Here is a 15,187-nt window from a genome sequence, read left to right on the forward strand (position 1 = left end):
CACACTGTTAAATACTCTTTAAGGGTGTGCAAAGGAACAAGAAGTGTTTTTTTAAACAGCCTAATTGGGCAACGCATGCCAGAAAACAAACTTTCCAGAGAGAAAAAAAAATTTTTTTAGAGCAACATTTATGCGCGAGATTGATTTCAGTTTGCGGCTATTCCGTCTGCTTTAGATCGCACGCCACAAAGTTGGTATTATACGTCACGGAGTGGCTATTATGCGTCACGGAGTGACGTGCAATAGCAACTCTTCTCATTGGCCAAGGGATTGATTGACAGCTTAGATCCTGGTTGTTAAATTTTTGCGATATGCTGCAATTTCCTTTTGAGCGGCATATTTTTATGTTTAAAGAATAACTTATGTAATGAGAGTTATAATTAATCCTTACAATAGGTTTACAAGACGGGCACTGACCATTTGAATTCATACCATAACAAACAAAAGCTTCGACATTCTTTCCATGGCCAACGCTGTCTCTGCTCCCGCCTGTCTCGCCTACCTCGACTAGTCTTTTCACCTAAGTGATCAGTGTTTCCTGCTGACTCAGGTGCTTGAGTGAGACCTTTTAGCAGATGTCGAAGGTGTTAAAGATAGGAAGCGACGTGGAGTTTCGGCTTTCATAGCGCAGTTTGTTACTTTAGTTTTCCTGGGGTGTTCTCTGCTTTCGTAGCGCGTTTTCTTTGCTTTCTTAACGTGCTTTTAATTTTTTTTTTTTTTTGTGCAAATGTTGACTTTTTGGAGATGTCAGCTCCTGTAAAGCGGCACCAATGCTCAGTAAAGTGCTGCCAGATTAGTGATCGCGAGAGCGCTCTCCAGCGGGTGTCGTCCAAGCATGCCAGAGGCTTGGAAAACTCAAGCAGTGCGCCGTCTTCATTGCTGGCAGCCGCCCTCCGTGGCGTATCTTTGTATGGCCGAAGACCCAGTTGCTCGCAGCAGCCAAGAAGCTGACGCTTCAATTCAGGGTCCACCTTGTGCACAGTTCGCACAGAACACAGAAGCTACAAAAGGCTGTGGTAGGTACACAAGACGCATCGAAAGTCAAGACTCTGCGTCATTCAAGTCTGCAGCCAAGTCAATCCAAGAGCAACTCCAAGAGCAAGGGGCAGGGCATACTTTTCCTCCTCCGGGGCGAAACAGTGGGAGTTTCAAATGTGGAGGTGTTGTGACTCCGACGAAATTACGTCCTGTGGCGGAAATACTGCTATCTTTTTTTCTTTTTTTTTCGCGGAAAATTTGTTTTTGAAAAAAGGGTAACTGAAAAGTTACCCTTTTCTTACACATTTCGTAAGAAAAAAAAAAAGTTCCTAGCATATTTTGCACACCCCTTCTTGCTCCCGTCCACAAGCCTTTCTGACGGCTTCATCGGGCAGCACTACATCAAAGGCTGCTGTGGTCCAAAAATTGACCACATCTCCACGTGGTGAATGATGTTGATTGGGGCGAAGCTCTGGTGGTGCTGATGATACTGATTTTATTGTTCATAACTAGTGCTGATGGTGCCGATTTTTTTTTTTTATTGCTCATAGGTAGTGCCGAGTTCCGGGTAACATTTCGACTTCATTATTACTGCTTTATGGTCGGTGAAATGCAGAGCCAGTGATTCTTCTAGTGGATCAGCTTGGATCCGCTAGAAGCCGTAACAACGCATCTCCACCGCTTAAGAAGGGACGAGGAGGTTAAAATATTAAAACAAAATCACGAAAAATGCCTTTTTTCAAAGTTCACGATTTTGAGGTCTATATAGTCCAGAGTATGTCCTCACGAAATATAAATGCTCAATTCAGTCTCTAAATATGAAACTAATGACAATTTGTAAGCGTTGACAGACCTGACTTCAAGCCTAAACTCTGAAAATTCGAACAAACTTTAAGCCGTCGGAGCACCGCAACGGCTCAACCGATCGCAGCCATCTTGGTCTTGTTCGAAAGCTGGTTTCCCGCGCTTATTTTTCCCGCGCTCCAAAGCGGTGTACCCCTCAAGGCCGCGACGTGATCGATGCCGTACAAAAGGCCATCACCAGCACTAGGAAAGACGCTGATTGGGCAAAGCGCGCACTTCTCAGAGGCGCAGCTCTCTCATTGGCCGAAATGCGCACCTCTTCTCCTGGCTTCCCCAGCGCGTCGTCCCGGTCGCTCCGTGGGCTCCCGCGTCGTCTGCTTTTGCTCGCTTCGCCATTCGAGACACACGCTGCCATTCGCATTTCTCCACTTTCTATATCAATATTTTCAGTGTTTTTCTTGCGCTTCCTAGTGTTTTTGTATGTTCCCTGTCTTCTTCGCATTGTTCATGTAAATATTTTGATACCTCCACTTTGTTTAGCTTTCCCTTTTCGTATATATTTGCCCTCCTGTGTCGTCGTCATTCTTTGTTTCGTCCTGCGCGTTTCGAGTTCCAATGGCTGGGGACGCCCATTTGAAGGCCAGCACGCAGAGACTAAACACAAAAACGAGGCGTGCCTGGAACAAGAAGACCTCCGCATCGAAGAAAATGACACCGTCGACTTCGCCGATGCCGCTCTACAGCTGGTGGACGCGACTGGATCAAGTTTGTGTTCGACAACTTCGCCGATGCCTCAAGCCACTTTGCCACTCGTGGACTCGACTGGATCAAGTTTGTGTTCGACAACTTCGCAGATGCCTCAAGCTGCTTTTCCGCTCGTGGACGTGGCGGGACCAAGTTCGTCTAGAGATTGAATCGACACTGTGTTCTACACGGAGGAAGAGTGCGTGGAGCGCGAACAACGTGCGGACGACAGAAAGGCTTCGTTGGCAGATCAGTCGGCGACTTCACGGAAGTTTGAGCTCCTCGATGTCTGCATGGAGAGCGACGACACCGACCGCGGCACAGAGTATGTCATCGTGGACATGAAAGTGCTACAAGAACTCTTCGCATCCACGGCATGCGGCAAGTGCGGAATGGCTACCATAGGACTTTCGAAGTGCGAAGAGAGGCAGACGGCCTGGCAGTGAAGTTGGTCCTCACGTGTTCGAGCTGCGATTTCACCGAGAGTCAATTTTCTTCTCCACGAGCCGCCGTGGAAGCCAAGATTATGCCCTTCGAGATCAACTTGAGGGCAATGAAGGGAATACAGAGCATAGGAAAGGGGGCGACTGCGCTTGCAGACTTCTGTGCAACCTTAAACCTCTCCCACCGAGGGCTTCATCATCAGACGTTCAGGGGACACATGGACACCATGGTGCAGGCTTGCCAGGCAGCAGCAACAGCCACAGAAGCAGCGAGTGTTGAGGTGGTGAAGGACGTCTAAGAGAGTTTCCTCAATCCTCCCGGAAACGTGGATATAATTTTTGACGGCACATGGAAGACATGCGGACACAACTCCAACATCGCAGTGGGGTGCATCCTCGAGCTTTACACTGGCCTGGTGCTTGACCACGTTGTCCTCTCAAGGTACTGCCGTGGCTGCCAGGTTGCACCTGACCCATACGACGACCGCTATGGGGACTGGGTGATCAACCACAAGTGTATGAAAAACATTGACTGCAACGCAGGACGAATGGAAGCCGAGGCAGCCCTCATTCTGTTCAGGCGGTCCCTGGCAAGGAATGGACTGCGCTACACTACCATCCTTTCCGATGGTGACAGCCGCACCTTCCATGCCCTGACACAAGACAGCGTCTATCGATACCTCGACATTGAGAAAAAAGACTGCCTGAACCACGTACTCAAGCGAATGGGAGCAGCTCCTCGTACCCTGGTGAAGAAGGCACAGGGAGAGTCGCTCGGAGGAAAGGAATAGCTGACCCAGGACAAGATAAAAAAAAATAACTGCAATGGGTACGCCTTGAGAAGCCACAAGCATGATGTGCCAGAGATTGAAAAGGCAGTGCAAGCAATTTTTTTGCACATGACCTCGACAGATGAAGCCCCGGACCACAGCCACTGCCCCAAGGGGGACAGTTCCTGGTGCTCCTACAACCGGGCACTGGCCAACCACGAGGAGCCACCACCACACAAGAACCCACTGCCAGGCTTCATTCGCACTGCTCTGAAGCCAGTCTTTGAGAGGCTGGGCGACCGGGCACTCCTGAAGCGCTGCAGTGATGGCATGACGCCGAATGCCATAGAGTTCCTACACTCTGTGATCTGGGGCCAGAACCCTAAGAACACACATAACTCTCTGCTGTCAGTGGAGAGGGCTGTCGCTGAAGCCGTGTCACGCTTCAACCAGGGAATGGCAAAGACGAGCAAGGCTGTAGCAGCACTGCTTGGCTACAGCACAGGTAGCAGCCTGATTCGCAGGAGTCTTGAGAGGGACAGGCAAAGGCTTCGCAAGGCCAACAAGGCTCACTCTGAAAGTGAAAAGGTCAAGAAGAGGATGGCCAAGAAATTACCATAATGACCCGTAAGAAATTACCTTATTGGAATTTTATATGTTGCCATATCTTTTGTTCTAAAAGAGATACCTGCAATTCAACTGCAGATTTGAAATCACCATCCAATGATATATATACATGCCAACTTTCAGCAAGGTATCTCAATAAATTAAAAAACATATTTAAGTACCCTAGTCCTTAAGTCAACGGCCCATGTCAGAAAGAGAATATGGTATGGATCGTGGTTATACTATACGCATTTGAGCATTTGACCGCAGCGCCCTCTCGTCTATAAACGTTGAGCCAATGTATGCAAAATTTAACGCGATTATATACGCATTTGACCGCAGCGCCCTCTCCTGTATAGACGTTGAGCGGCTACATGCAACGTTTCATCCATGACAGAAACCCCAGCTCTTGGGTTACTACCACATCTCAGAGCCCCCTACTCGTCCCGCAGTCGTGGCCGAGTGGTTAAGGCGATGGACTAGAAATCCATTGGGGTCTCCCCGCACAGGTTTGAATCCTGTCGATTGCGCAAACATTTTTTCTTTTTATGTGAGCACGGACGCCAGACAGAAGAACAGACAAGGCTAGACCCTAAGGAGCTTCGCCCCCAAAAAGTCGCTACGAGTTCTAAACACTTCCGGCACTGCGGCAATCGTGATGGTGTCTCTTCCCTCTCTGCATCACTGCTGTTATTTGTGGTGTTTCTCAGCACGTAATACGGACAGACTCCTCTTCACGTGTGTCCATGTGGGCACGGCACGTCCGTTATTCGAGAGCACGTGAACTGCAGAGCACATGGAAATCATAAGCGGAGAATATGCTGCCTTTTTCAGCTTTTAAAAGCATGTTCCAATTACAGCCAACACCACCTTGCAGCATGTTGTCAAAGAGAATAAAGCGCAACAGCAAAGTGGGACGTGTGGAAATGTGCGATTGAAAGGAGGCGAACGGGCGAAAACAACTAAAACTATCGCCGACGCAGTCCAGTTTTGTGTTTCGTCTGTTTTTCCCGGCAATGCGATGCAGCAGGCTCATCGTATGATGCAGGATGCTTATTATCGCACGCTGTGAAACGAAAAGTTTTGCTACATTGTTTCTTGGGGAGCTTGCTGGGCCCAGACAAAACTGTCACGAAATGGGAGACATCGCATAAACAGGGGCCTTGTAACTAGGGTTTCACCGTATTACACCCTACAAACTTTACAAATAGAAGATTCGGGGAACGTTTGCAAAATCGCTGTGTAATTTGCAAACCCCAGTTGATTCCTGAAATTTAAAAAAAAAAAAAAAACTGTGCGAATTATGCGAGTAAATACGGTACTAGTACATAACATTCTAGGCCATTTCAGTCATGCTATATAGAAAGTCTGCCATCAAGAATGCACATACCAAAAATCAAACATCACTGTGGGACACAAAGTCGAAGGGAACCAAGTGCTACATCTCAAATTTTCTGCGCACCAGTGTAGAAGGCAGACACGAGCGTGTGACTTTAGAAAATGCTATCCTGGCACAAATGTTCAGACAAAAAGTATGCTAAAGAGCTACATTATCACACTTGTACCTTAAATAATACTGCACTCCTGGACAAGTGCTCAGACAACAAGTATTTTGAAGAGCTCCACTATCACACCTGTGCCTCAAATAATGCTGCACTCAACTTGAGATGGAGTATATGATGTTCAGTTACCTGTAGAGCTCAACAGCCTCTAACCCCCCGTTCCCCACTGCCATAGTTGTTGCACTGACACATACTAGCAAGTTATCTTGAAGAAACCAGCAGACGTTTCTTGCGGATAAGTTCAGTCCATCAGAATGGCACGAGTACTTCCCTAAGCGAGCATTTTATCCCGCCTCGGCCCCCCAAACCACCAGTACTAAACAGCCGCCACATACCCATGGACGATCTGGCAGCGTCAATGATGGCCTGCGCTTTGGCACTGTCCATTACCACTTCTTCCAGCGCCTCTAGGCTGTCCTCGGAGAGCTCCTTTCTGTTCTTGATCTGCATCGCCGCCTTTGAGTAAGTGTAGTTGTCTGGCACAATCTTCACCAGTTCTGGAAAGTGGTAAGAGTACCACTCCCTGGAAAAGAGCAAACCCTATCAACTCTAAGCTAAGTGCCAAAGGTGGCCAGACTAAGATAATGCAAGAGCTTCAAACAAAACCATTCCAGGGAGTCATTCAGAGTGTATGAGGGGGAAGGATTAGGTTGAAGTTTAAAGACACACCATTATATCACCAGAGGAAATAATGGGTTGTTATCTCCAATCTTATACTTTCTACATTGCCAACCTATCCACCACGCCACAAGCAGAGGCAGGGCTGAAATATGTTCCGCGTGATTGCTAAGTGTTTTGGTTTCAGTAACCTTGCCAGTGTTAAAAAATGAATCTGATAATCAAAAGCTTCCTGCATTAAGAAAAAATAAATCACACTAATACACTTAATTATCTTTAGCAACTGTACAGTCTGATGCATACAAGGATGCGGTCAGCAATTACAGTAATCCCTCAATATAAAGCGTTTTTTTTAGTTTTTTTTTTTATTTCTTTTATTGAAGTTCAACGTGGTCCCGACCGAAATGCACGCATTTTTAACCAAATTATTTCAAGTGTACTGGCGGCCGATCACGCTCGTTACAAAGGCAGCAGTGTTGTAAGCACGCAAGCCTACACGGAGGCACACAGAGACCCTTCCGTTCCCTCCCTCTTCTCCACCGAGGCAAATGGCAATCTGGGAAAACGAAGTAAACGGGTGACAGAGGGCAAAGTGTACAGAGCTGGCAGAGCGCCGCGGGCAGGGAGCAGCGGACAGAGCATCAACATTCCGACGCTACTCACGGCACCTGCGCCCGACGCTGCCAGACTCCTGTCGAAATTGAGTCCAGGGAGCCCGGAGGTCATCCCTTAGGGAGCCCCCGATGCCTGCGGCGCATTACGCGCACAAGTGCGTCGCATGGGAGATTGGGAGCAGTAATGTTCCATGCAGGAAATTTTCGGTCAAAATTTTGATGAAAAGGAAAATGGGAATTTTAACAGTATTGCAGGGAATTTCAAGAATTAACGAGGGAATTCGGGAACAACTGCAAAGAACTAGATAGAAAAAGAAAAAAAAGTCTTGTGGTCCAAAAGTTTTAAGATAAAGTGAGAAAGAGCAGTGTAGGAACGACAGGTATCTGAATGACTCCAAGCAAAGCAAAATGGCCGCGTCTAAGGGTTATACGGCTTGCAGGTTTGTCTGCTCCTTGACACGTCCTACGTTTGTTAACCCGCCAAACGCATTTACATACCTTTGTTTCCCCCTGACCACAACAAATGACTCGTCATTGTGCGCTCCCTACGAGTTATCTATGTTGTCCTTTGATTGGCACACCCCCCTTGAGTTTCGATGTGCCAAAGACGCGTTTCAGAACACTTGCTGGCCGTATACCATTTAGCTAACAAAAATAAAAACGGAACAGTAACGTTTTCTTTAACATGCAATTTCACGCGGTTTTTCTGGTAGAATGTGCGCAAAGTGGCCTGCATGACCACACAAATCAGCTGCTGCAAAAATGTAGGTAAAAATATGTAGGAAAATGTGCAGGGATATTTGAAAATTTTGCAGAGAAAAAGTACCTCAAATAGGGAATTTTTGAACTGAAGAGAGGGAATTCTTGAACGTGGTACGGATTACTAATTGAGTGTTTACCGAAAGTCGCCAAGATCTGCGAGGTTTAGAAAAGTGGCCAGCCTAAGTCCAAAATCACCAAAGAATTCTACATTTCGGCATTGGCTGTTCGACACTGTCCACCATTTTGCACAACAAGCAAGGCATACTGGACGGGTTCGAGACGTTTCTCATGCAAGAGAAAGCGTGCCCACGTCTCGAAGATGAAAGATAGCCAACTGCTTTGCGCACGTTGGATTTTCTTTTGCGAGCATGCTTGCCGAGCTGGTGCACGATTCCCAGGGCTGCAACAAGGTCTACAGGAGTGTGTGAAAACAAGTTGGCGAGGCACCGAGGAGAACTTTGATTCTGTGGGAGGAGCAGTAACAATCCCGTTGCTGCTCCTGCCACAGATGCTGCGATCATGGACCTTGCGTGCTGCCAGGGTAAACACGAAACGACTTCAGAAAGGCACCTTGGGAAACACCGACGACTGCAGACACACGAAATATCCCATTGCTGCTTTATTGCAGTGGTGGTGACAGTGTTCTTGCGATGCCTGGAGCAGTTCGAGGAGAACTGATGCCCGGATGAAATTATCGGCAAACTCCACTTAATTCTTTGTTTACTCGGTAACGCTGCCACTTGTTCATAACCGAGGTTTGTTAAATTATATATATGGTCAGAGTGTTCCGCAGTGTTCCCATCCACCCTCAAGGCTGCTGGCGCCGTTTGTTTGGCTTTATCGCTTTTATCGAATTACCGCATATACTGAATTTTTTTGCCGTCCCGTCGTCACAACACATTTCCAAGAAAAAGAGTGGAAGAAGCCTCGTATGACCAACCAATTGTCGCCTACTGGCTTTCACGCGAGAGACTCAAATTATAAGTTAAAAATATTTGCTCCCGAAAGATGGGCTTTTGTAAATCAAGTTTCTGCAAATAAAGAAGAAAAAAAAAAGGGGGGGGGGGGGGGTTTGAGGATTTTGGAGGTCCTAAATGACTAGCGGGAACTCTGGTTGCATGCCCACCTGATTCTCATGGCGAACGTGTTGATGTCCTTGTCAAGCTGGTCGAGCAGGGCAATGCTCTGAATGATCATGTTGTCGATCCGGTTCACATTGAACTTCACCTTGGAGCGGGAGTAGCTGTGACCCAGGCCCAGCTGAGCCTTGGATGACGACTGGTCTGTCAGACCGCCTACCAGCTTGTAGAAATGCAACCGCAAGCCTGCAAAGAAAAAAAGAAAGCAAATTAGATGCCAGTGAAAGGGTGAGCACACAGGCAAGTTCCGAGAGTTGGTGAACACAGTTTTCCTCCCTTGCAGTTTTACAGAAAGGTTTCTGAGGGTGCATAGTGCATGTAAATCTTGTTTCTTACAAGATAAATACTTTTTCTTTTTATGAAGCAAAAGGTGAATTTTAATGATACTAACATATTTTATTTTTAGGAAAAAAATTTGGGAATTCTGCTAATTATATGTTAAGCGCCTGATTTGACCGAACAAGCGCCTGTGTCTATGATTAACCCAGTTTTCAATAAGTGGGGTGGACGCTCCCCAACATTTTACGGTAGGTGATTTTGATTTGACTAGATATTCACACTGTAGTTCATGAGGAATTACCCTGGCTAGTCAGGCTGCCGTATCTTAATAAGTAGAAAAAATTGTGTGCACAAGACGGGCGTTTTTAATGCATGTCATGCAGCATGGATATTCAACTGGAGCAGCTATGAGGAAAGTGATCACATAAATGAAAAGAGGAGCCCAATTGGGCAGATTTCACTCTCCTGATCTCAATATTAAAAAGCAAATGTATGCCTAAGAAGCTACTTTCCTTTGTAGGCCGCATACTGTCGTTTGTTCCTTCGTTCGTAGGCCGCATACTTTCCTGTGTTTATTTATGTAAAAAACCTGCGGATGTTTTTCGGTGTTCATTTCCAAGATACCTGTGCATTTTGGCGAATTGTCTCGTGCGGACGCTAAAAATGGCTTTTATAGATGAAAAAAATTGCGAATAGAAACGAATAAGCAAAACAAGAAATGGTTCAACTTACACAATGTTCTTTGCACTTTATTATTGTAATATATGCATGCATACATTCCAAGGCTCACTCCTTTCCGTTGACGACTCACAACTTTGAGAATGTGCACTCTACATTTCCGCTATTCGCCTCGAGATCGAACCGTGTCGCCACCGTGAGGCCGTAATTGGAAACGCGCGAAAGCGGGGATACCGCCGTGCGTCGTCTGCTACGGGCGCACGCTTAGAGCATGGATCTCGACGACGCAAGCCCGTTTCAGGCTGAGCTTGACATTCCTTATTAAATGTTTTATGTTTTTGTTGCCGTTTCTTCTTACTAAAGGTTGTGTTGTATCGTTTGCCATGCGTAGAAATTCAGCAAAGCGATTTATTATTAAGTCGGAAGCTTCCATAATCTTAGTGCGTTGGTTTGTATACAATCGCTGGTCCCACGAATTTTTGTTATCTCGCACAAACCGTGGCTTCCATGAAACATTAAATGTTGAGTGGTTCTGTGGTTTGACTAGAAAATTAAACCGACTGATCGCTATCTTTTGATAGACGAACCAATCAATAAATCCGTATGTTGATTTTTCGCCTGTAATATTGCGTGAAAGGTGTTAAAACCACGTTTTTTTACTGGTTTTACTATGTCATAAATGGCATATTGCATTCCCATTCTAAACTTCACGTTGTGATTCTTACAGAAATATGAACACGGGAAGCCTTTTAAAGTGAAGTCGTTTTAAGTTATTATTTAAACGGTATAATCACCCTCGGTGAAATGACAAGCACGCTGAAGTGGTTTACCGTGCAAGCCAGTGTCACAAAAGAAATGAAGACGTCAAAAATATTAAAGCAAGCATTTTTTTACTCCCTGTTGACTTTCTCCAGCACAAGATTCCAATTAACCGACAAAAGAAAAATTGCAATTAAAGCATTACTTGAATAATCTGAAAGTTAATCGATGAACTGCCCAGTACCAATATACGTTAGGTGAGGGCAGGGGGTGATCGGAAAATCTCGTGAAGGTCGCTAGCCTTCATCAGTAGTGAGTATCACTGCTGCCGATGCTGTCTGTGTCGTGGTGCGTGTCGTTTGTTGGGGTTGCAGAGTGTACTGTGTTTGAGTGCAAGATTATTTAGCCACAAATCTATACTATTAGCCTCTTGACATCCGCGGCCCTCACAAGAAAATTGAAGCAGGTGAACCCACACTACTGAGAAAAACATTTAACAGGAACATTGCTACGTTGCTCGGTTACACTCGTTTTTTACAGTCACGGCAGATATATTAGAACAGTTTGTTTCACTTGTTTCAGTTGTCCTGCCAACCGTGCAGTTTGCAGAGGGGGGGGGGGGGGGGGGGGGGGGGGGGGCTATGTCTAACAAATATTTCGTTTCTCCTAAAAAGAAACGGAAGTGACAGAAGTGACGATATCACGTCCGATTGGTTAAAAGCTCAAATGACGAAAGAGGGAACTTTCATCATTTGAGCCCCTAACCAATCAGATGCAAAATCGTCACTTCTGTCACTTCCGTTTCTTTTTAGGAGAAACGAAACATTTGTCGAACATAGCCCCCCAGATCTTAACTGGAAGAGACACACCCTCCTCATCGCAACGCAGTAGATTTGTACAGACTCCAAAAAACTTACCCACACTATGGCACAGTAAAAGGGCAGAGGAACTCAATAGCATGGTAATTTCCAATACAGCGCTAACTTATCTTCATTCTAAATAATTATATTACTGGAAAAGCTAGAAGTTAAAAAACAGCTTAGAAGCTGCGATTTCACAGCCCACAGTACCAGTATTATGTTATCTGGGTTGGAATTTATTTTTTTTTTTAATTCCCACGTTGATGAACCGATACGCCCATTTTAAAAGAAGCAACTATTCAACATAAATATTCTAGTTCAGCCAGAGACAGGCATCAGTCGTGGAGATCCATGCTTTCCAATGTCTGCCTAGAGCAGACGACGCACCCACAGAAGCGATTATATAAATTTAGGCCGCACGCTGGCAACGCGATTCGATCTTCACTGAAGCACCGAACAGTACCGCATCCTTTTCCGCATACTATCGGTTTTCCCACCGATAGTATGCGACAAAATAAACGCAAGAATCTACGCCGTCTCGCGCGCGAACGTGGAGAGCCTATGGGGCGGCCGTTCTCCTATCCCCGCTTTGATGATGATGATAGCGCGACCGTAGCGCCACCTCTAGGTCGATCTCGAGGCCATAGCCATACTTTGTTTCAGCTTAGATCCGTGCGGCCGATGATATGAGCCGAAGGGCGAATCAAATAGCGAAAGGAGCGCAACGTCATGGTTACTCTCTGCAGTTGATAGGACCAGCGGGTCTTCGCCGTCTCTTAGTGCGTTCTCCTCCGCCGGCTTGCCCTATCAAGCACAGCAAGCACGCTATGACGTTGCGCTTTTTGCACTGTTTCATTGGCCTTTTGGTTCATAACATCGGCGGCGCTCGGACCTAAGGTGAAACGAAGTATAGGCACGAGATGTCCCAAAATCTCCAAAGGCTTTAGAGAGTACTGGCCACTCTGGTGAATGCAGCTTCAAAACACACTTCGACCCAAACAATATGAAAGACACTTCAAACTGCCCAACTAGGGCCCACAAAGAAGGAGCAATGGGGCAATCTACAAAAAAGCACAATGAGGAAAACTTTTGGGGATATTAACTGAAGGTCAAAGCAAAACGCTGACAGAAAAAACATGTCTTAATTACTACGAGACCTTAGGAGACCTAAAGAGGTGTTGGAACCAGAGTGAAGTCAAAGTTTGCTTTTCTTGCAATCGACAGCTGCACGAGAAACAACCCTTGACTACCATTTATTCAAATATAGACCCACTTTTTTTTTTCTGGACGCAGAGTTTTAAAAACAAGATGTAGAGGGTGTCTAGAAAATTATTATTTTGGAATTCCCCTACTTTTCCAGGTTTTCACTGAAAATTTAAGGCGAAATTTTCTGACCACTGTAGAGACTGTTAAATATACAAGACTATTACAACACAAGGCATTTTTTATTTCTAGAGCACAATTTTAATCAGCACAAATTAGGGTATCTAACTAGAGGGTCTAATATTCCACAAAGTTTATGCAAACACAATCTGCTCTTGCTGCTTAAGAGTGTAGGCCACTGCACAAGGGTTGTCCAAGCACAGACATCTTACTTCTTCAGGGAGTCATTTTTTCTTGTAAGAGACTGGCCTCCATTAGTGATTCACTGAGCAGCCTTCGCTGCTTCTAGTTCTTTCATAAGATTGGCCACTTTTTTTGGTTTACTGAACATCTGGCTCCCCCGACTTTCTTCCTCCTTTTTCTGCAATTTCTCTCGAAAGACACTGTCGGAATTGCGAACCGTGTTGTCAGTAATTTCAACCTTGTCCATGCCGCGTGCTGCCAACACAGCGTTGTGCACCACTCACTGCGCTATGAGCGATTCTTCTTTCAAGTTTTCAACAATGTTGGCTGAAAAGCCTCTTTCTATGGCGGCATTGCCATGAGAAAGGCATAGGATGATCTTGATGAAAGACAACAGCTCTTTCTGATCATGCAAGCAGAAATCTAGCCACAGAATGTCCAGCCTATGTTCTTTCCTGTCAAAATCGTTCAGTTTTTCCTGTGCAAGGCCCATGAACAGATCTGTACACAGGAGAAATGGGCCCGTTCTGCTTGTACAGCGTTCAGCCACTGGTCTTCTGAAAGCACTTCCAAGTGCCAGGGTCAGTCGTTTGCAGCCAGCCTCCGGAGACAATGCAAATGCTGGATCCCAGCAGCTAGCACCCCAAGTCTATGTTTCAATGGTGACCTCTCCATCACATTTTGGAAGCACACCTTACCGAAGGAAACGCAGTCTTTCTTGAATTTGAGCAAGGTAAGCTGTGGTAGCCTGAGCGCCTTGCAGAGCTCATTCTTTGCCACAAACCCAATGTCCAAGGTGGCTACAGCTATACAGTTCTCAGGTTTTTCCAGGTCAACCTTCAGTTTAGCGGGCATGCCTGCAGCATTCAGGATTTCCTTGAGAATTCTTGCAAGCAGTGACCGTAGGACGTTATACAGCGCCAATGAAAGAAAGGTTGGCAGTGGCTTGTCGGTCTGAAATTCTGCCAAAAATGGCTCCAGTTCTTCAGCAATCGACAGCATGAAGGCTAGTTTTTCCGGCAACAGCTGGTCACCGACCGTGTTCACAACGGCACTGTAGCTGAAGCATGTTGGCCGCTTGTTTGCCTTTGCTGAGCACTCTACAAACTTTGCCAAGTTCGGAAGAACTGGTAATGCCCTGGTGATGACCTTGTCGTTTTCGAGCCCACTTACTGCACAGAACTTGAGGAAATAGTGTGCTCCCAGTGAAGTTGGCATAATCGGCACGACGAGCAGGCAAATATTTGAAGAGGTTGTAGCTGCTAATAAATGCTACTACATCCCAACGAGTTGTAAGATGGCCTGCCTTGAATGCACCATTCATTACGTGCAGCCCACAACTTCCAATGTCCAGCATATTGTGGCTCTCGTCTGATTCCTTCAGTTCTTCCTTAAGGCCGACGTACACTTCGCACTTTCCACTTTTGCCCACTTCCCTATATCCTCTCCACTTTTTACCCTGCCACACTTTGGCTCCTCTCGCAGCTTAGGGGAGGGGAGCGCTAAGAGGATAATCTTCCTTGCAAAACATTGAGGTTGTAAGTCGGCCTTTAAGCGACCTTAAAAACTTCCAAGTTTACGTTTGGACCATCCAAAGAAACTTGTCTTCGCTTGCTTGATCTGTTCTGTGGCCTCCCTGAATGCTGATGCCAGGTCCTCCGCACAGGTGCGGCCCAGGAGTCATGAAGTGAGGTTCTGCGTCTTCACAGTGTCATTGGTAGTGTCGTCCCAATATCGGACAAGCACATCCATCTGTGTTTTCTGAGTCACTTTGCTGAGCGACTCATCAAACGAAGCAACTGCGAAATGCACACTGGCGAGGCTTGATAGCAGCTTATTCCGAAAGTAGGGCGCAATACCATGGCAGATGGTGTATCCTACCTTGTCCTTCCCTAACTGAAGTTTTGCAGTGACTTCACAAGCGGGAAACATGAGAGAGAAGTGTGAGGCCAATGCTGCTGTAGAACGAAGGGATCCGTGAATCGCTGCAGAGTTTAAGCACCCA

At 46.1% G+C, this 15,187-nt stretch overlaps 1 protein-coding gene across 1 annotated transcript in view; it reads right to left on the reverse strand.

Annotated features, from left to right (window-relative positions):
* LOC8053482 (nucleolar protein 56) overlaps window positions 1-15,187 on the reverse strand; it is a 37,167-nt gene that overhangs the window by 12,055 nt on the left and 9,925 nt on the right. The window contains exons 4-5 of the mRNA XM_002434650.5: window positions 9,028-9,226; window positions 6,243-6,430 (exon numbers count right to left, since the gene is read on the reverse strand). Of these exons, the coding sequence (XP_002434695.2) occupies window positions 6,243-6,430; window positions 9,028-9,226 (387 nt within the window). The remainder of the gene's footprint in view (window positions 1-6,242; window positions 6,431-9,027; window positions 9,227-15,187) is intronic.

The sequence above is a fragment of the Ixodes scapularis genome, unplaced genomic scaffold (genome assembly GCF_016920785.2).
Source record: "Ixodes scapularis isolate PalLabHiFi unplaced genomic scaffold, ASM1692078v2 PGA_scaffold9__187_contigs__length_104089568, whole genome shotgun sequence".
Lineage (NCBI taxonomy): Eukaryota > Metazoa > Arthropoda > Arachnida > Ixodida > Ixodidae > Ixodes > Ixodes scapularis.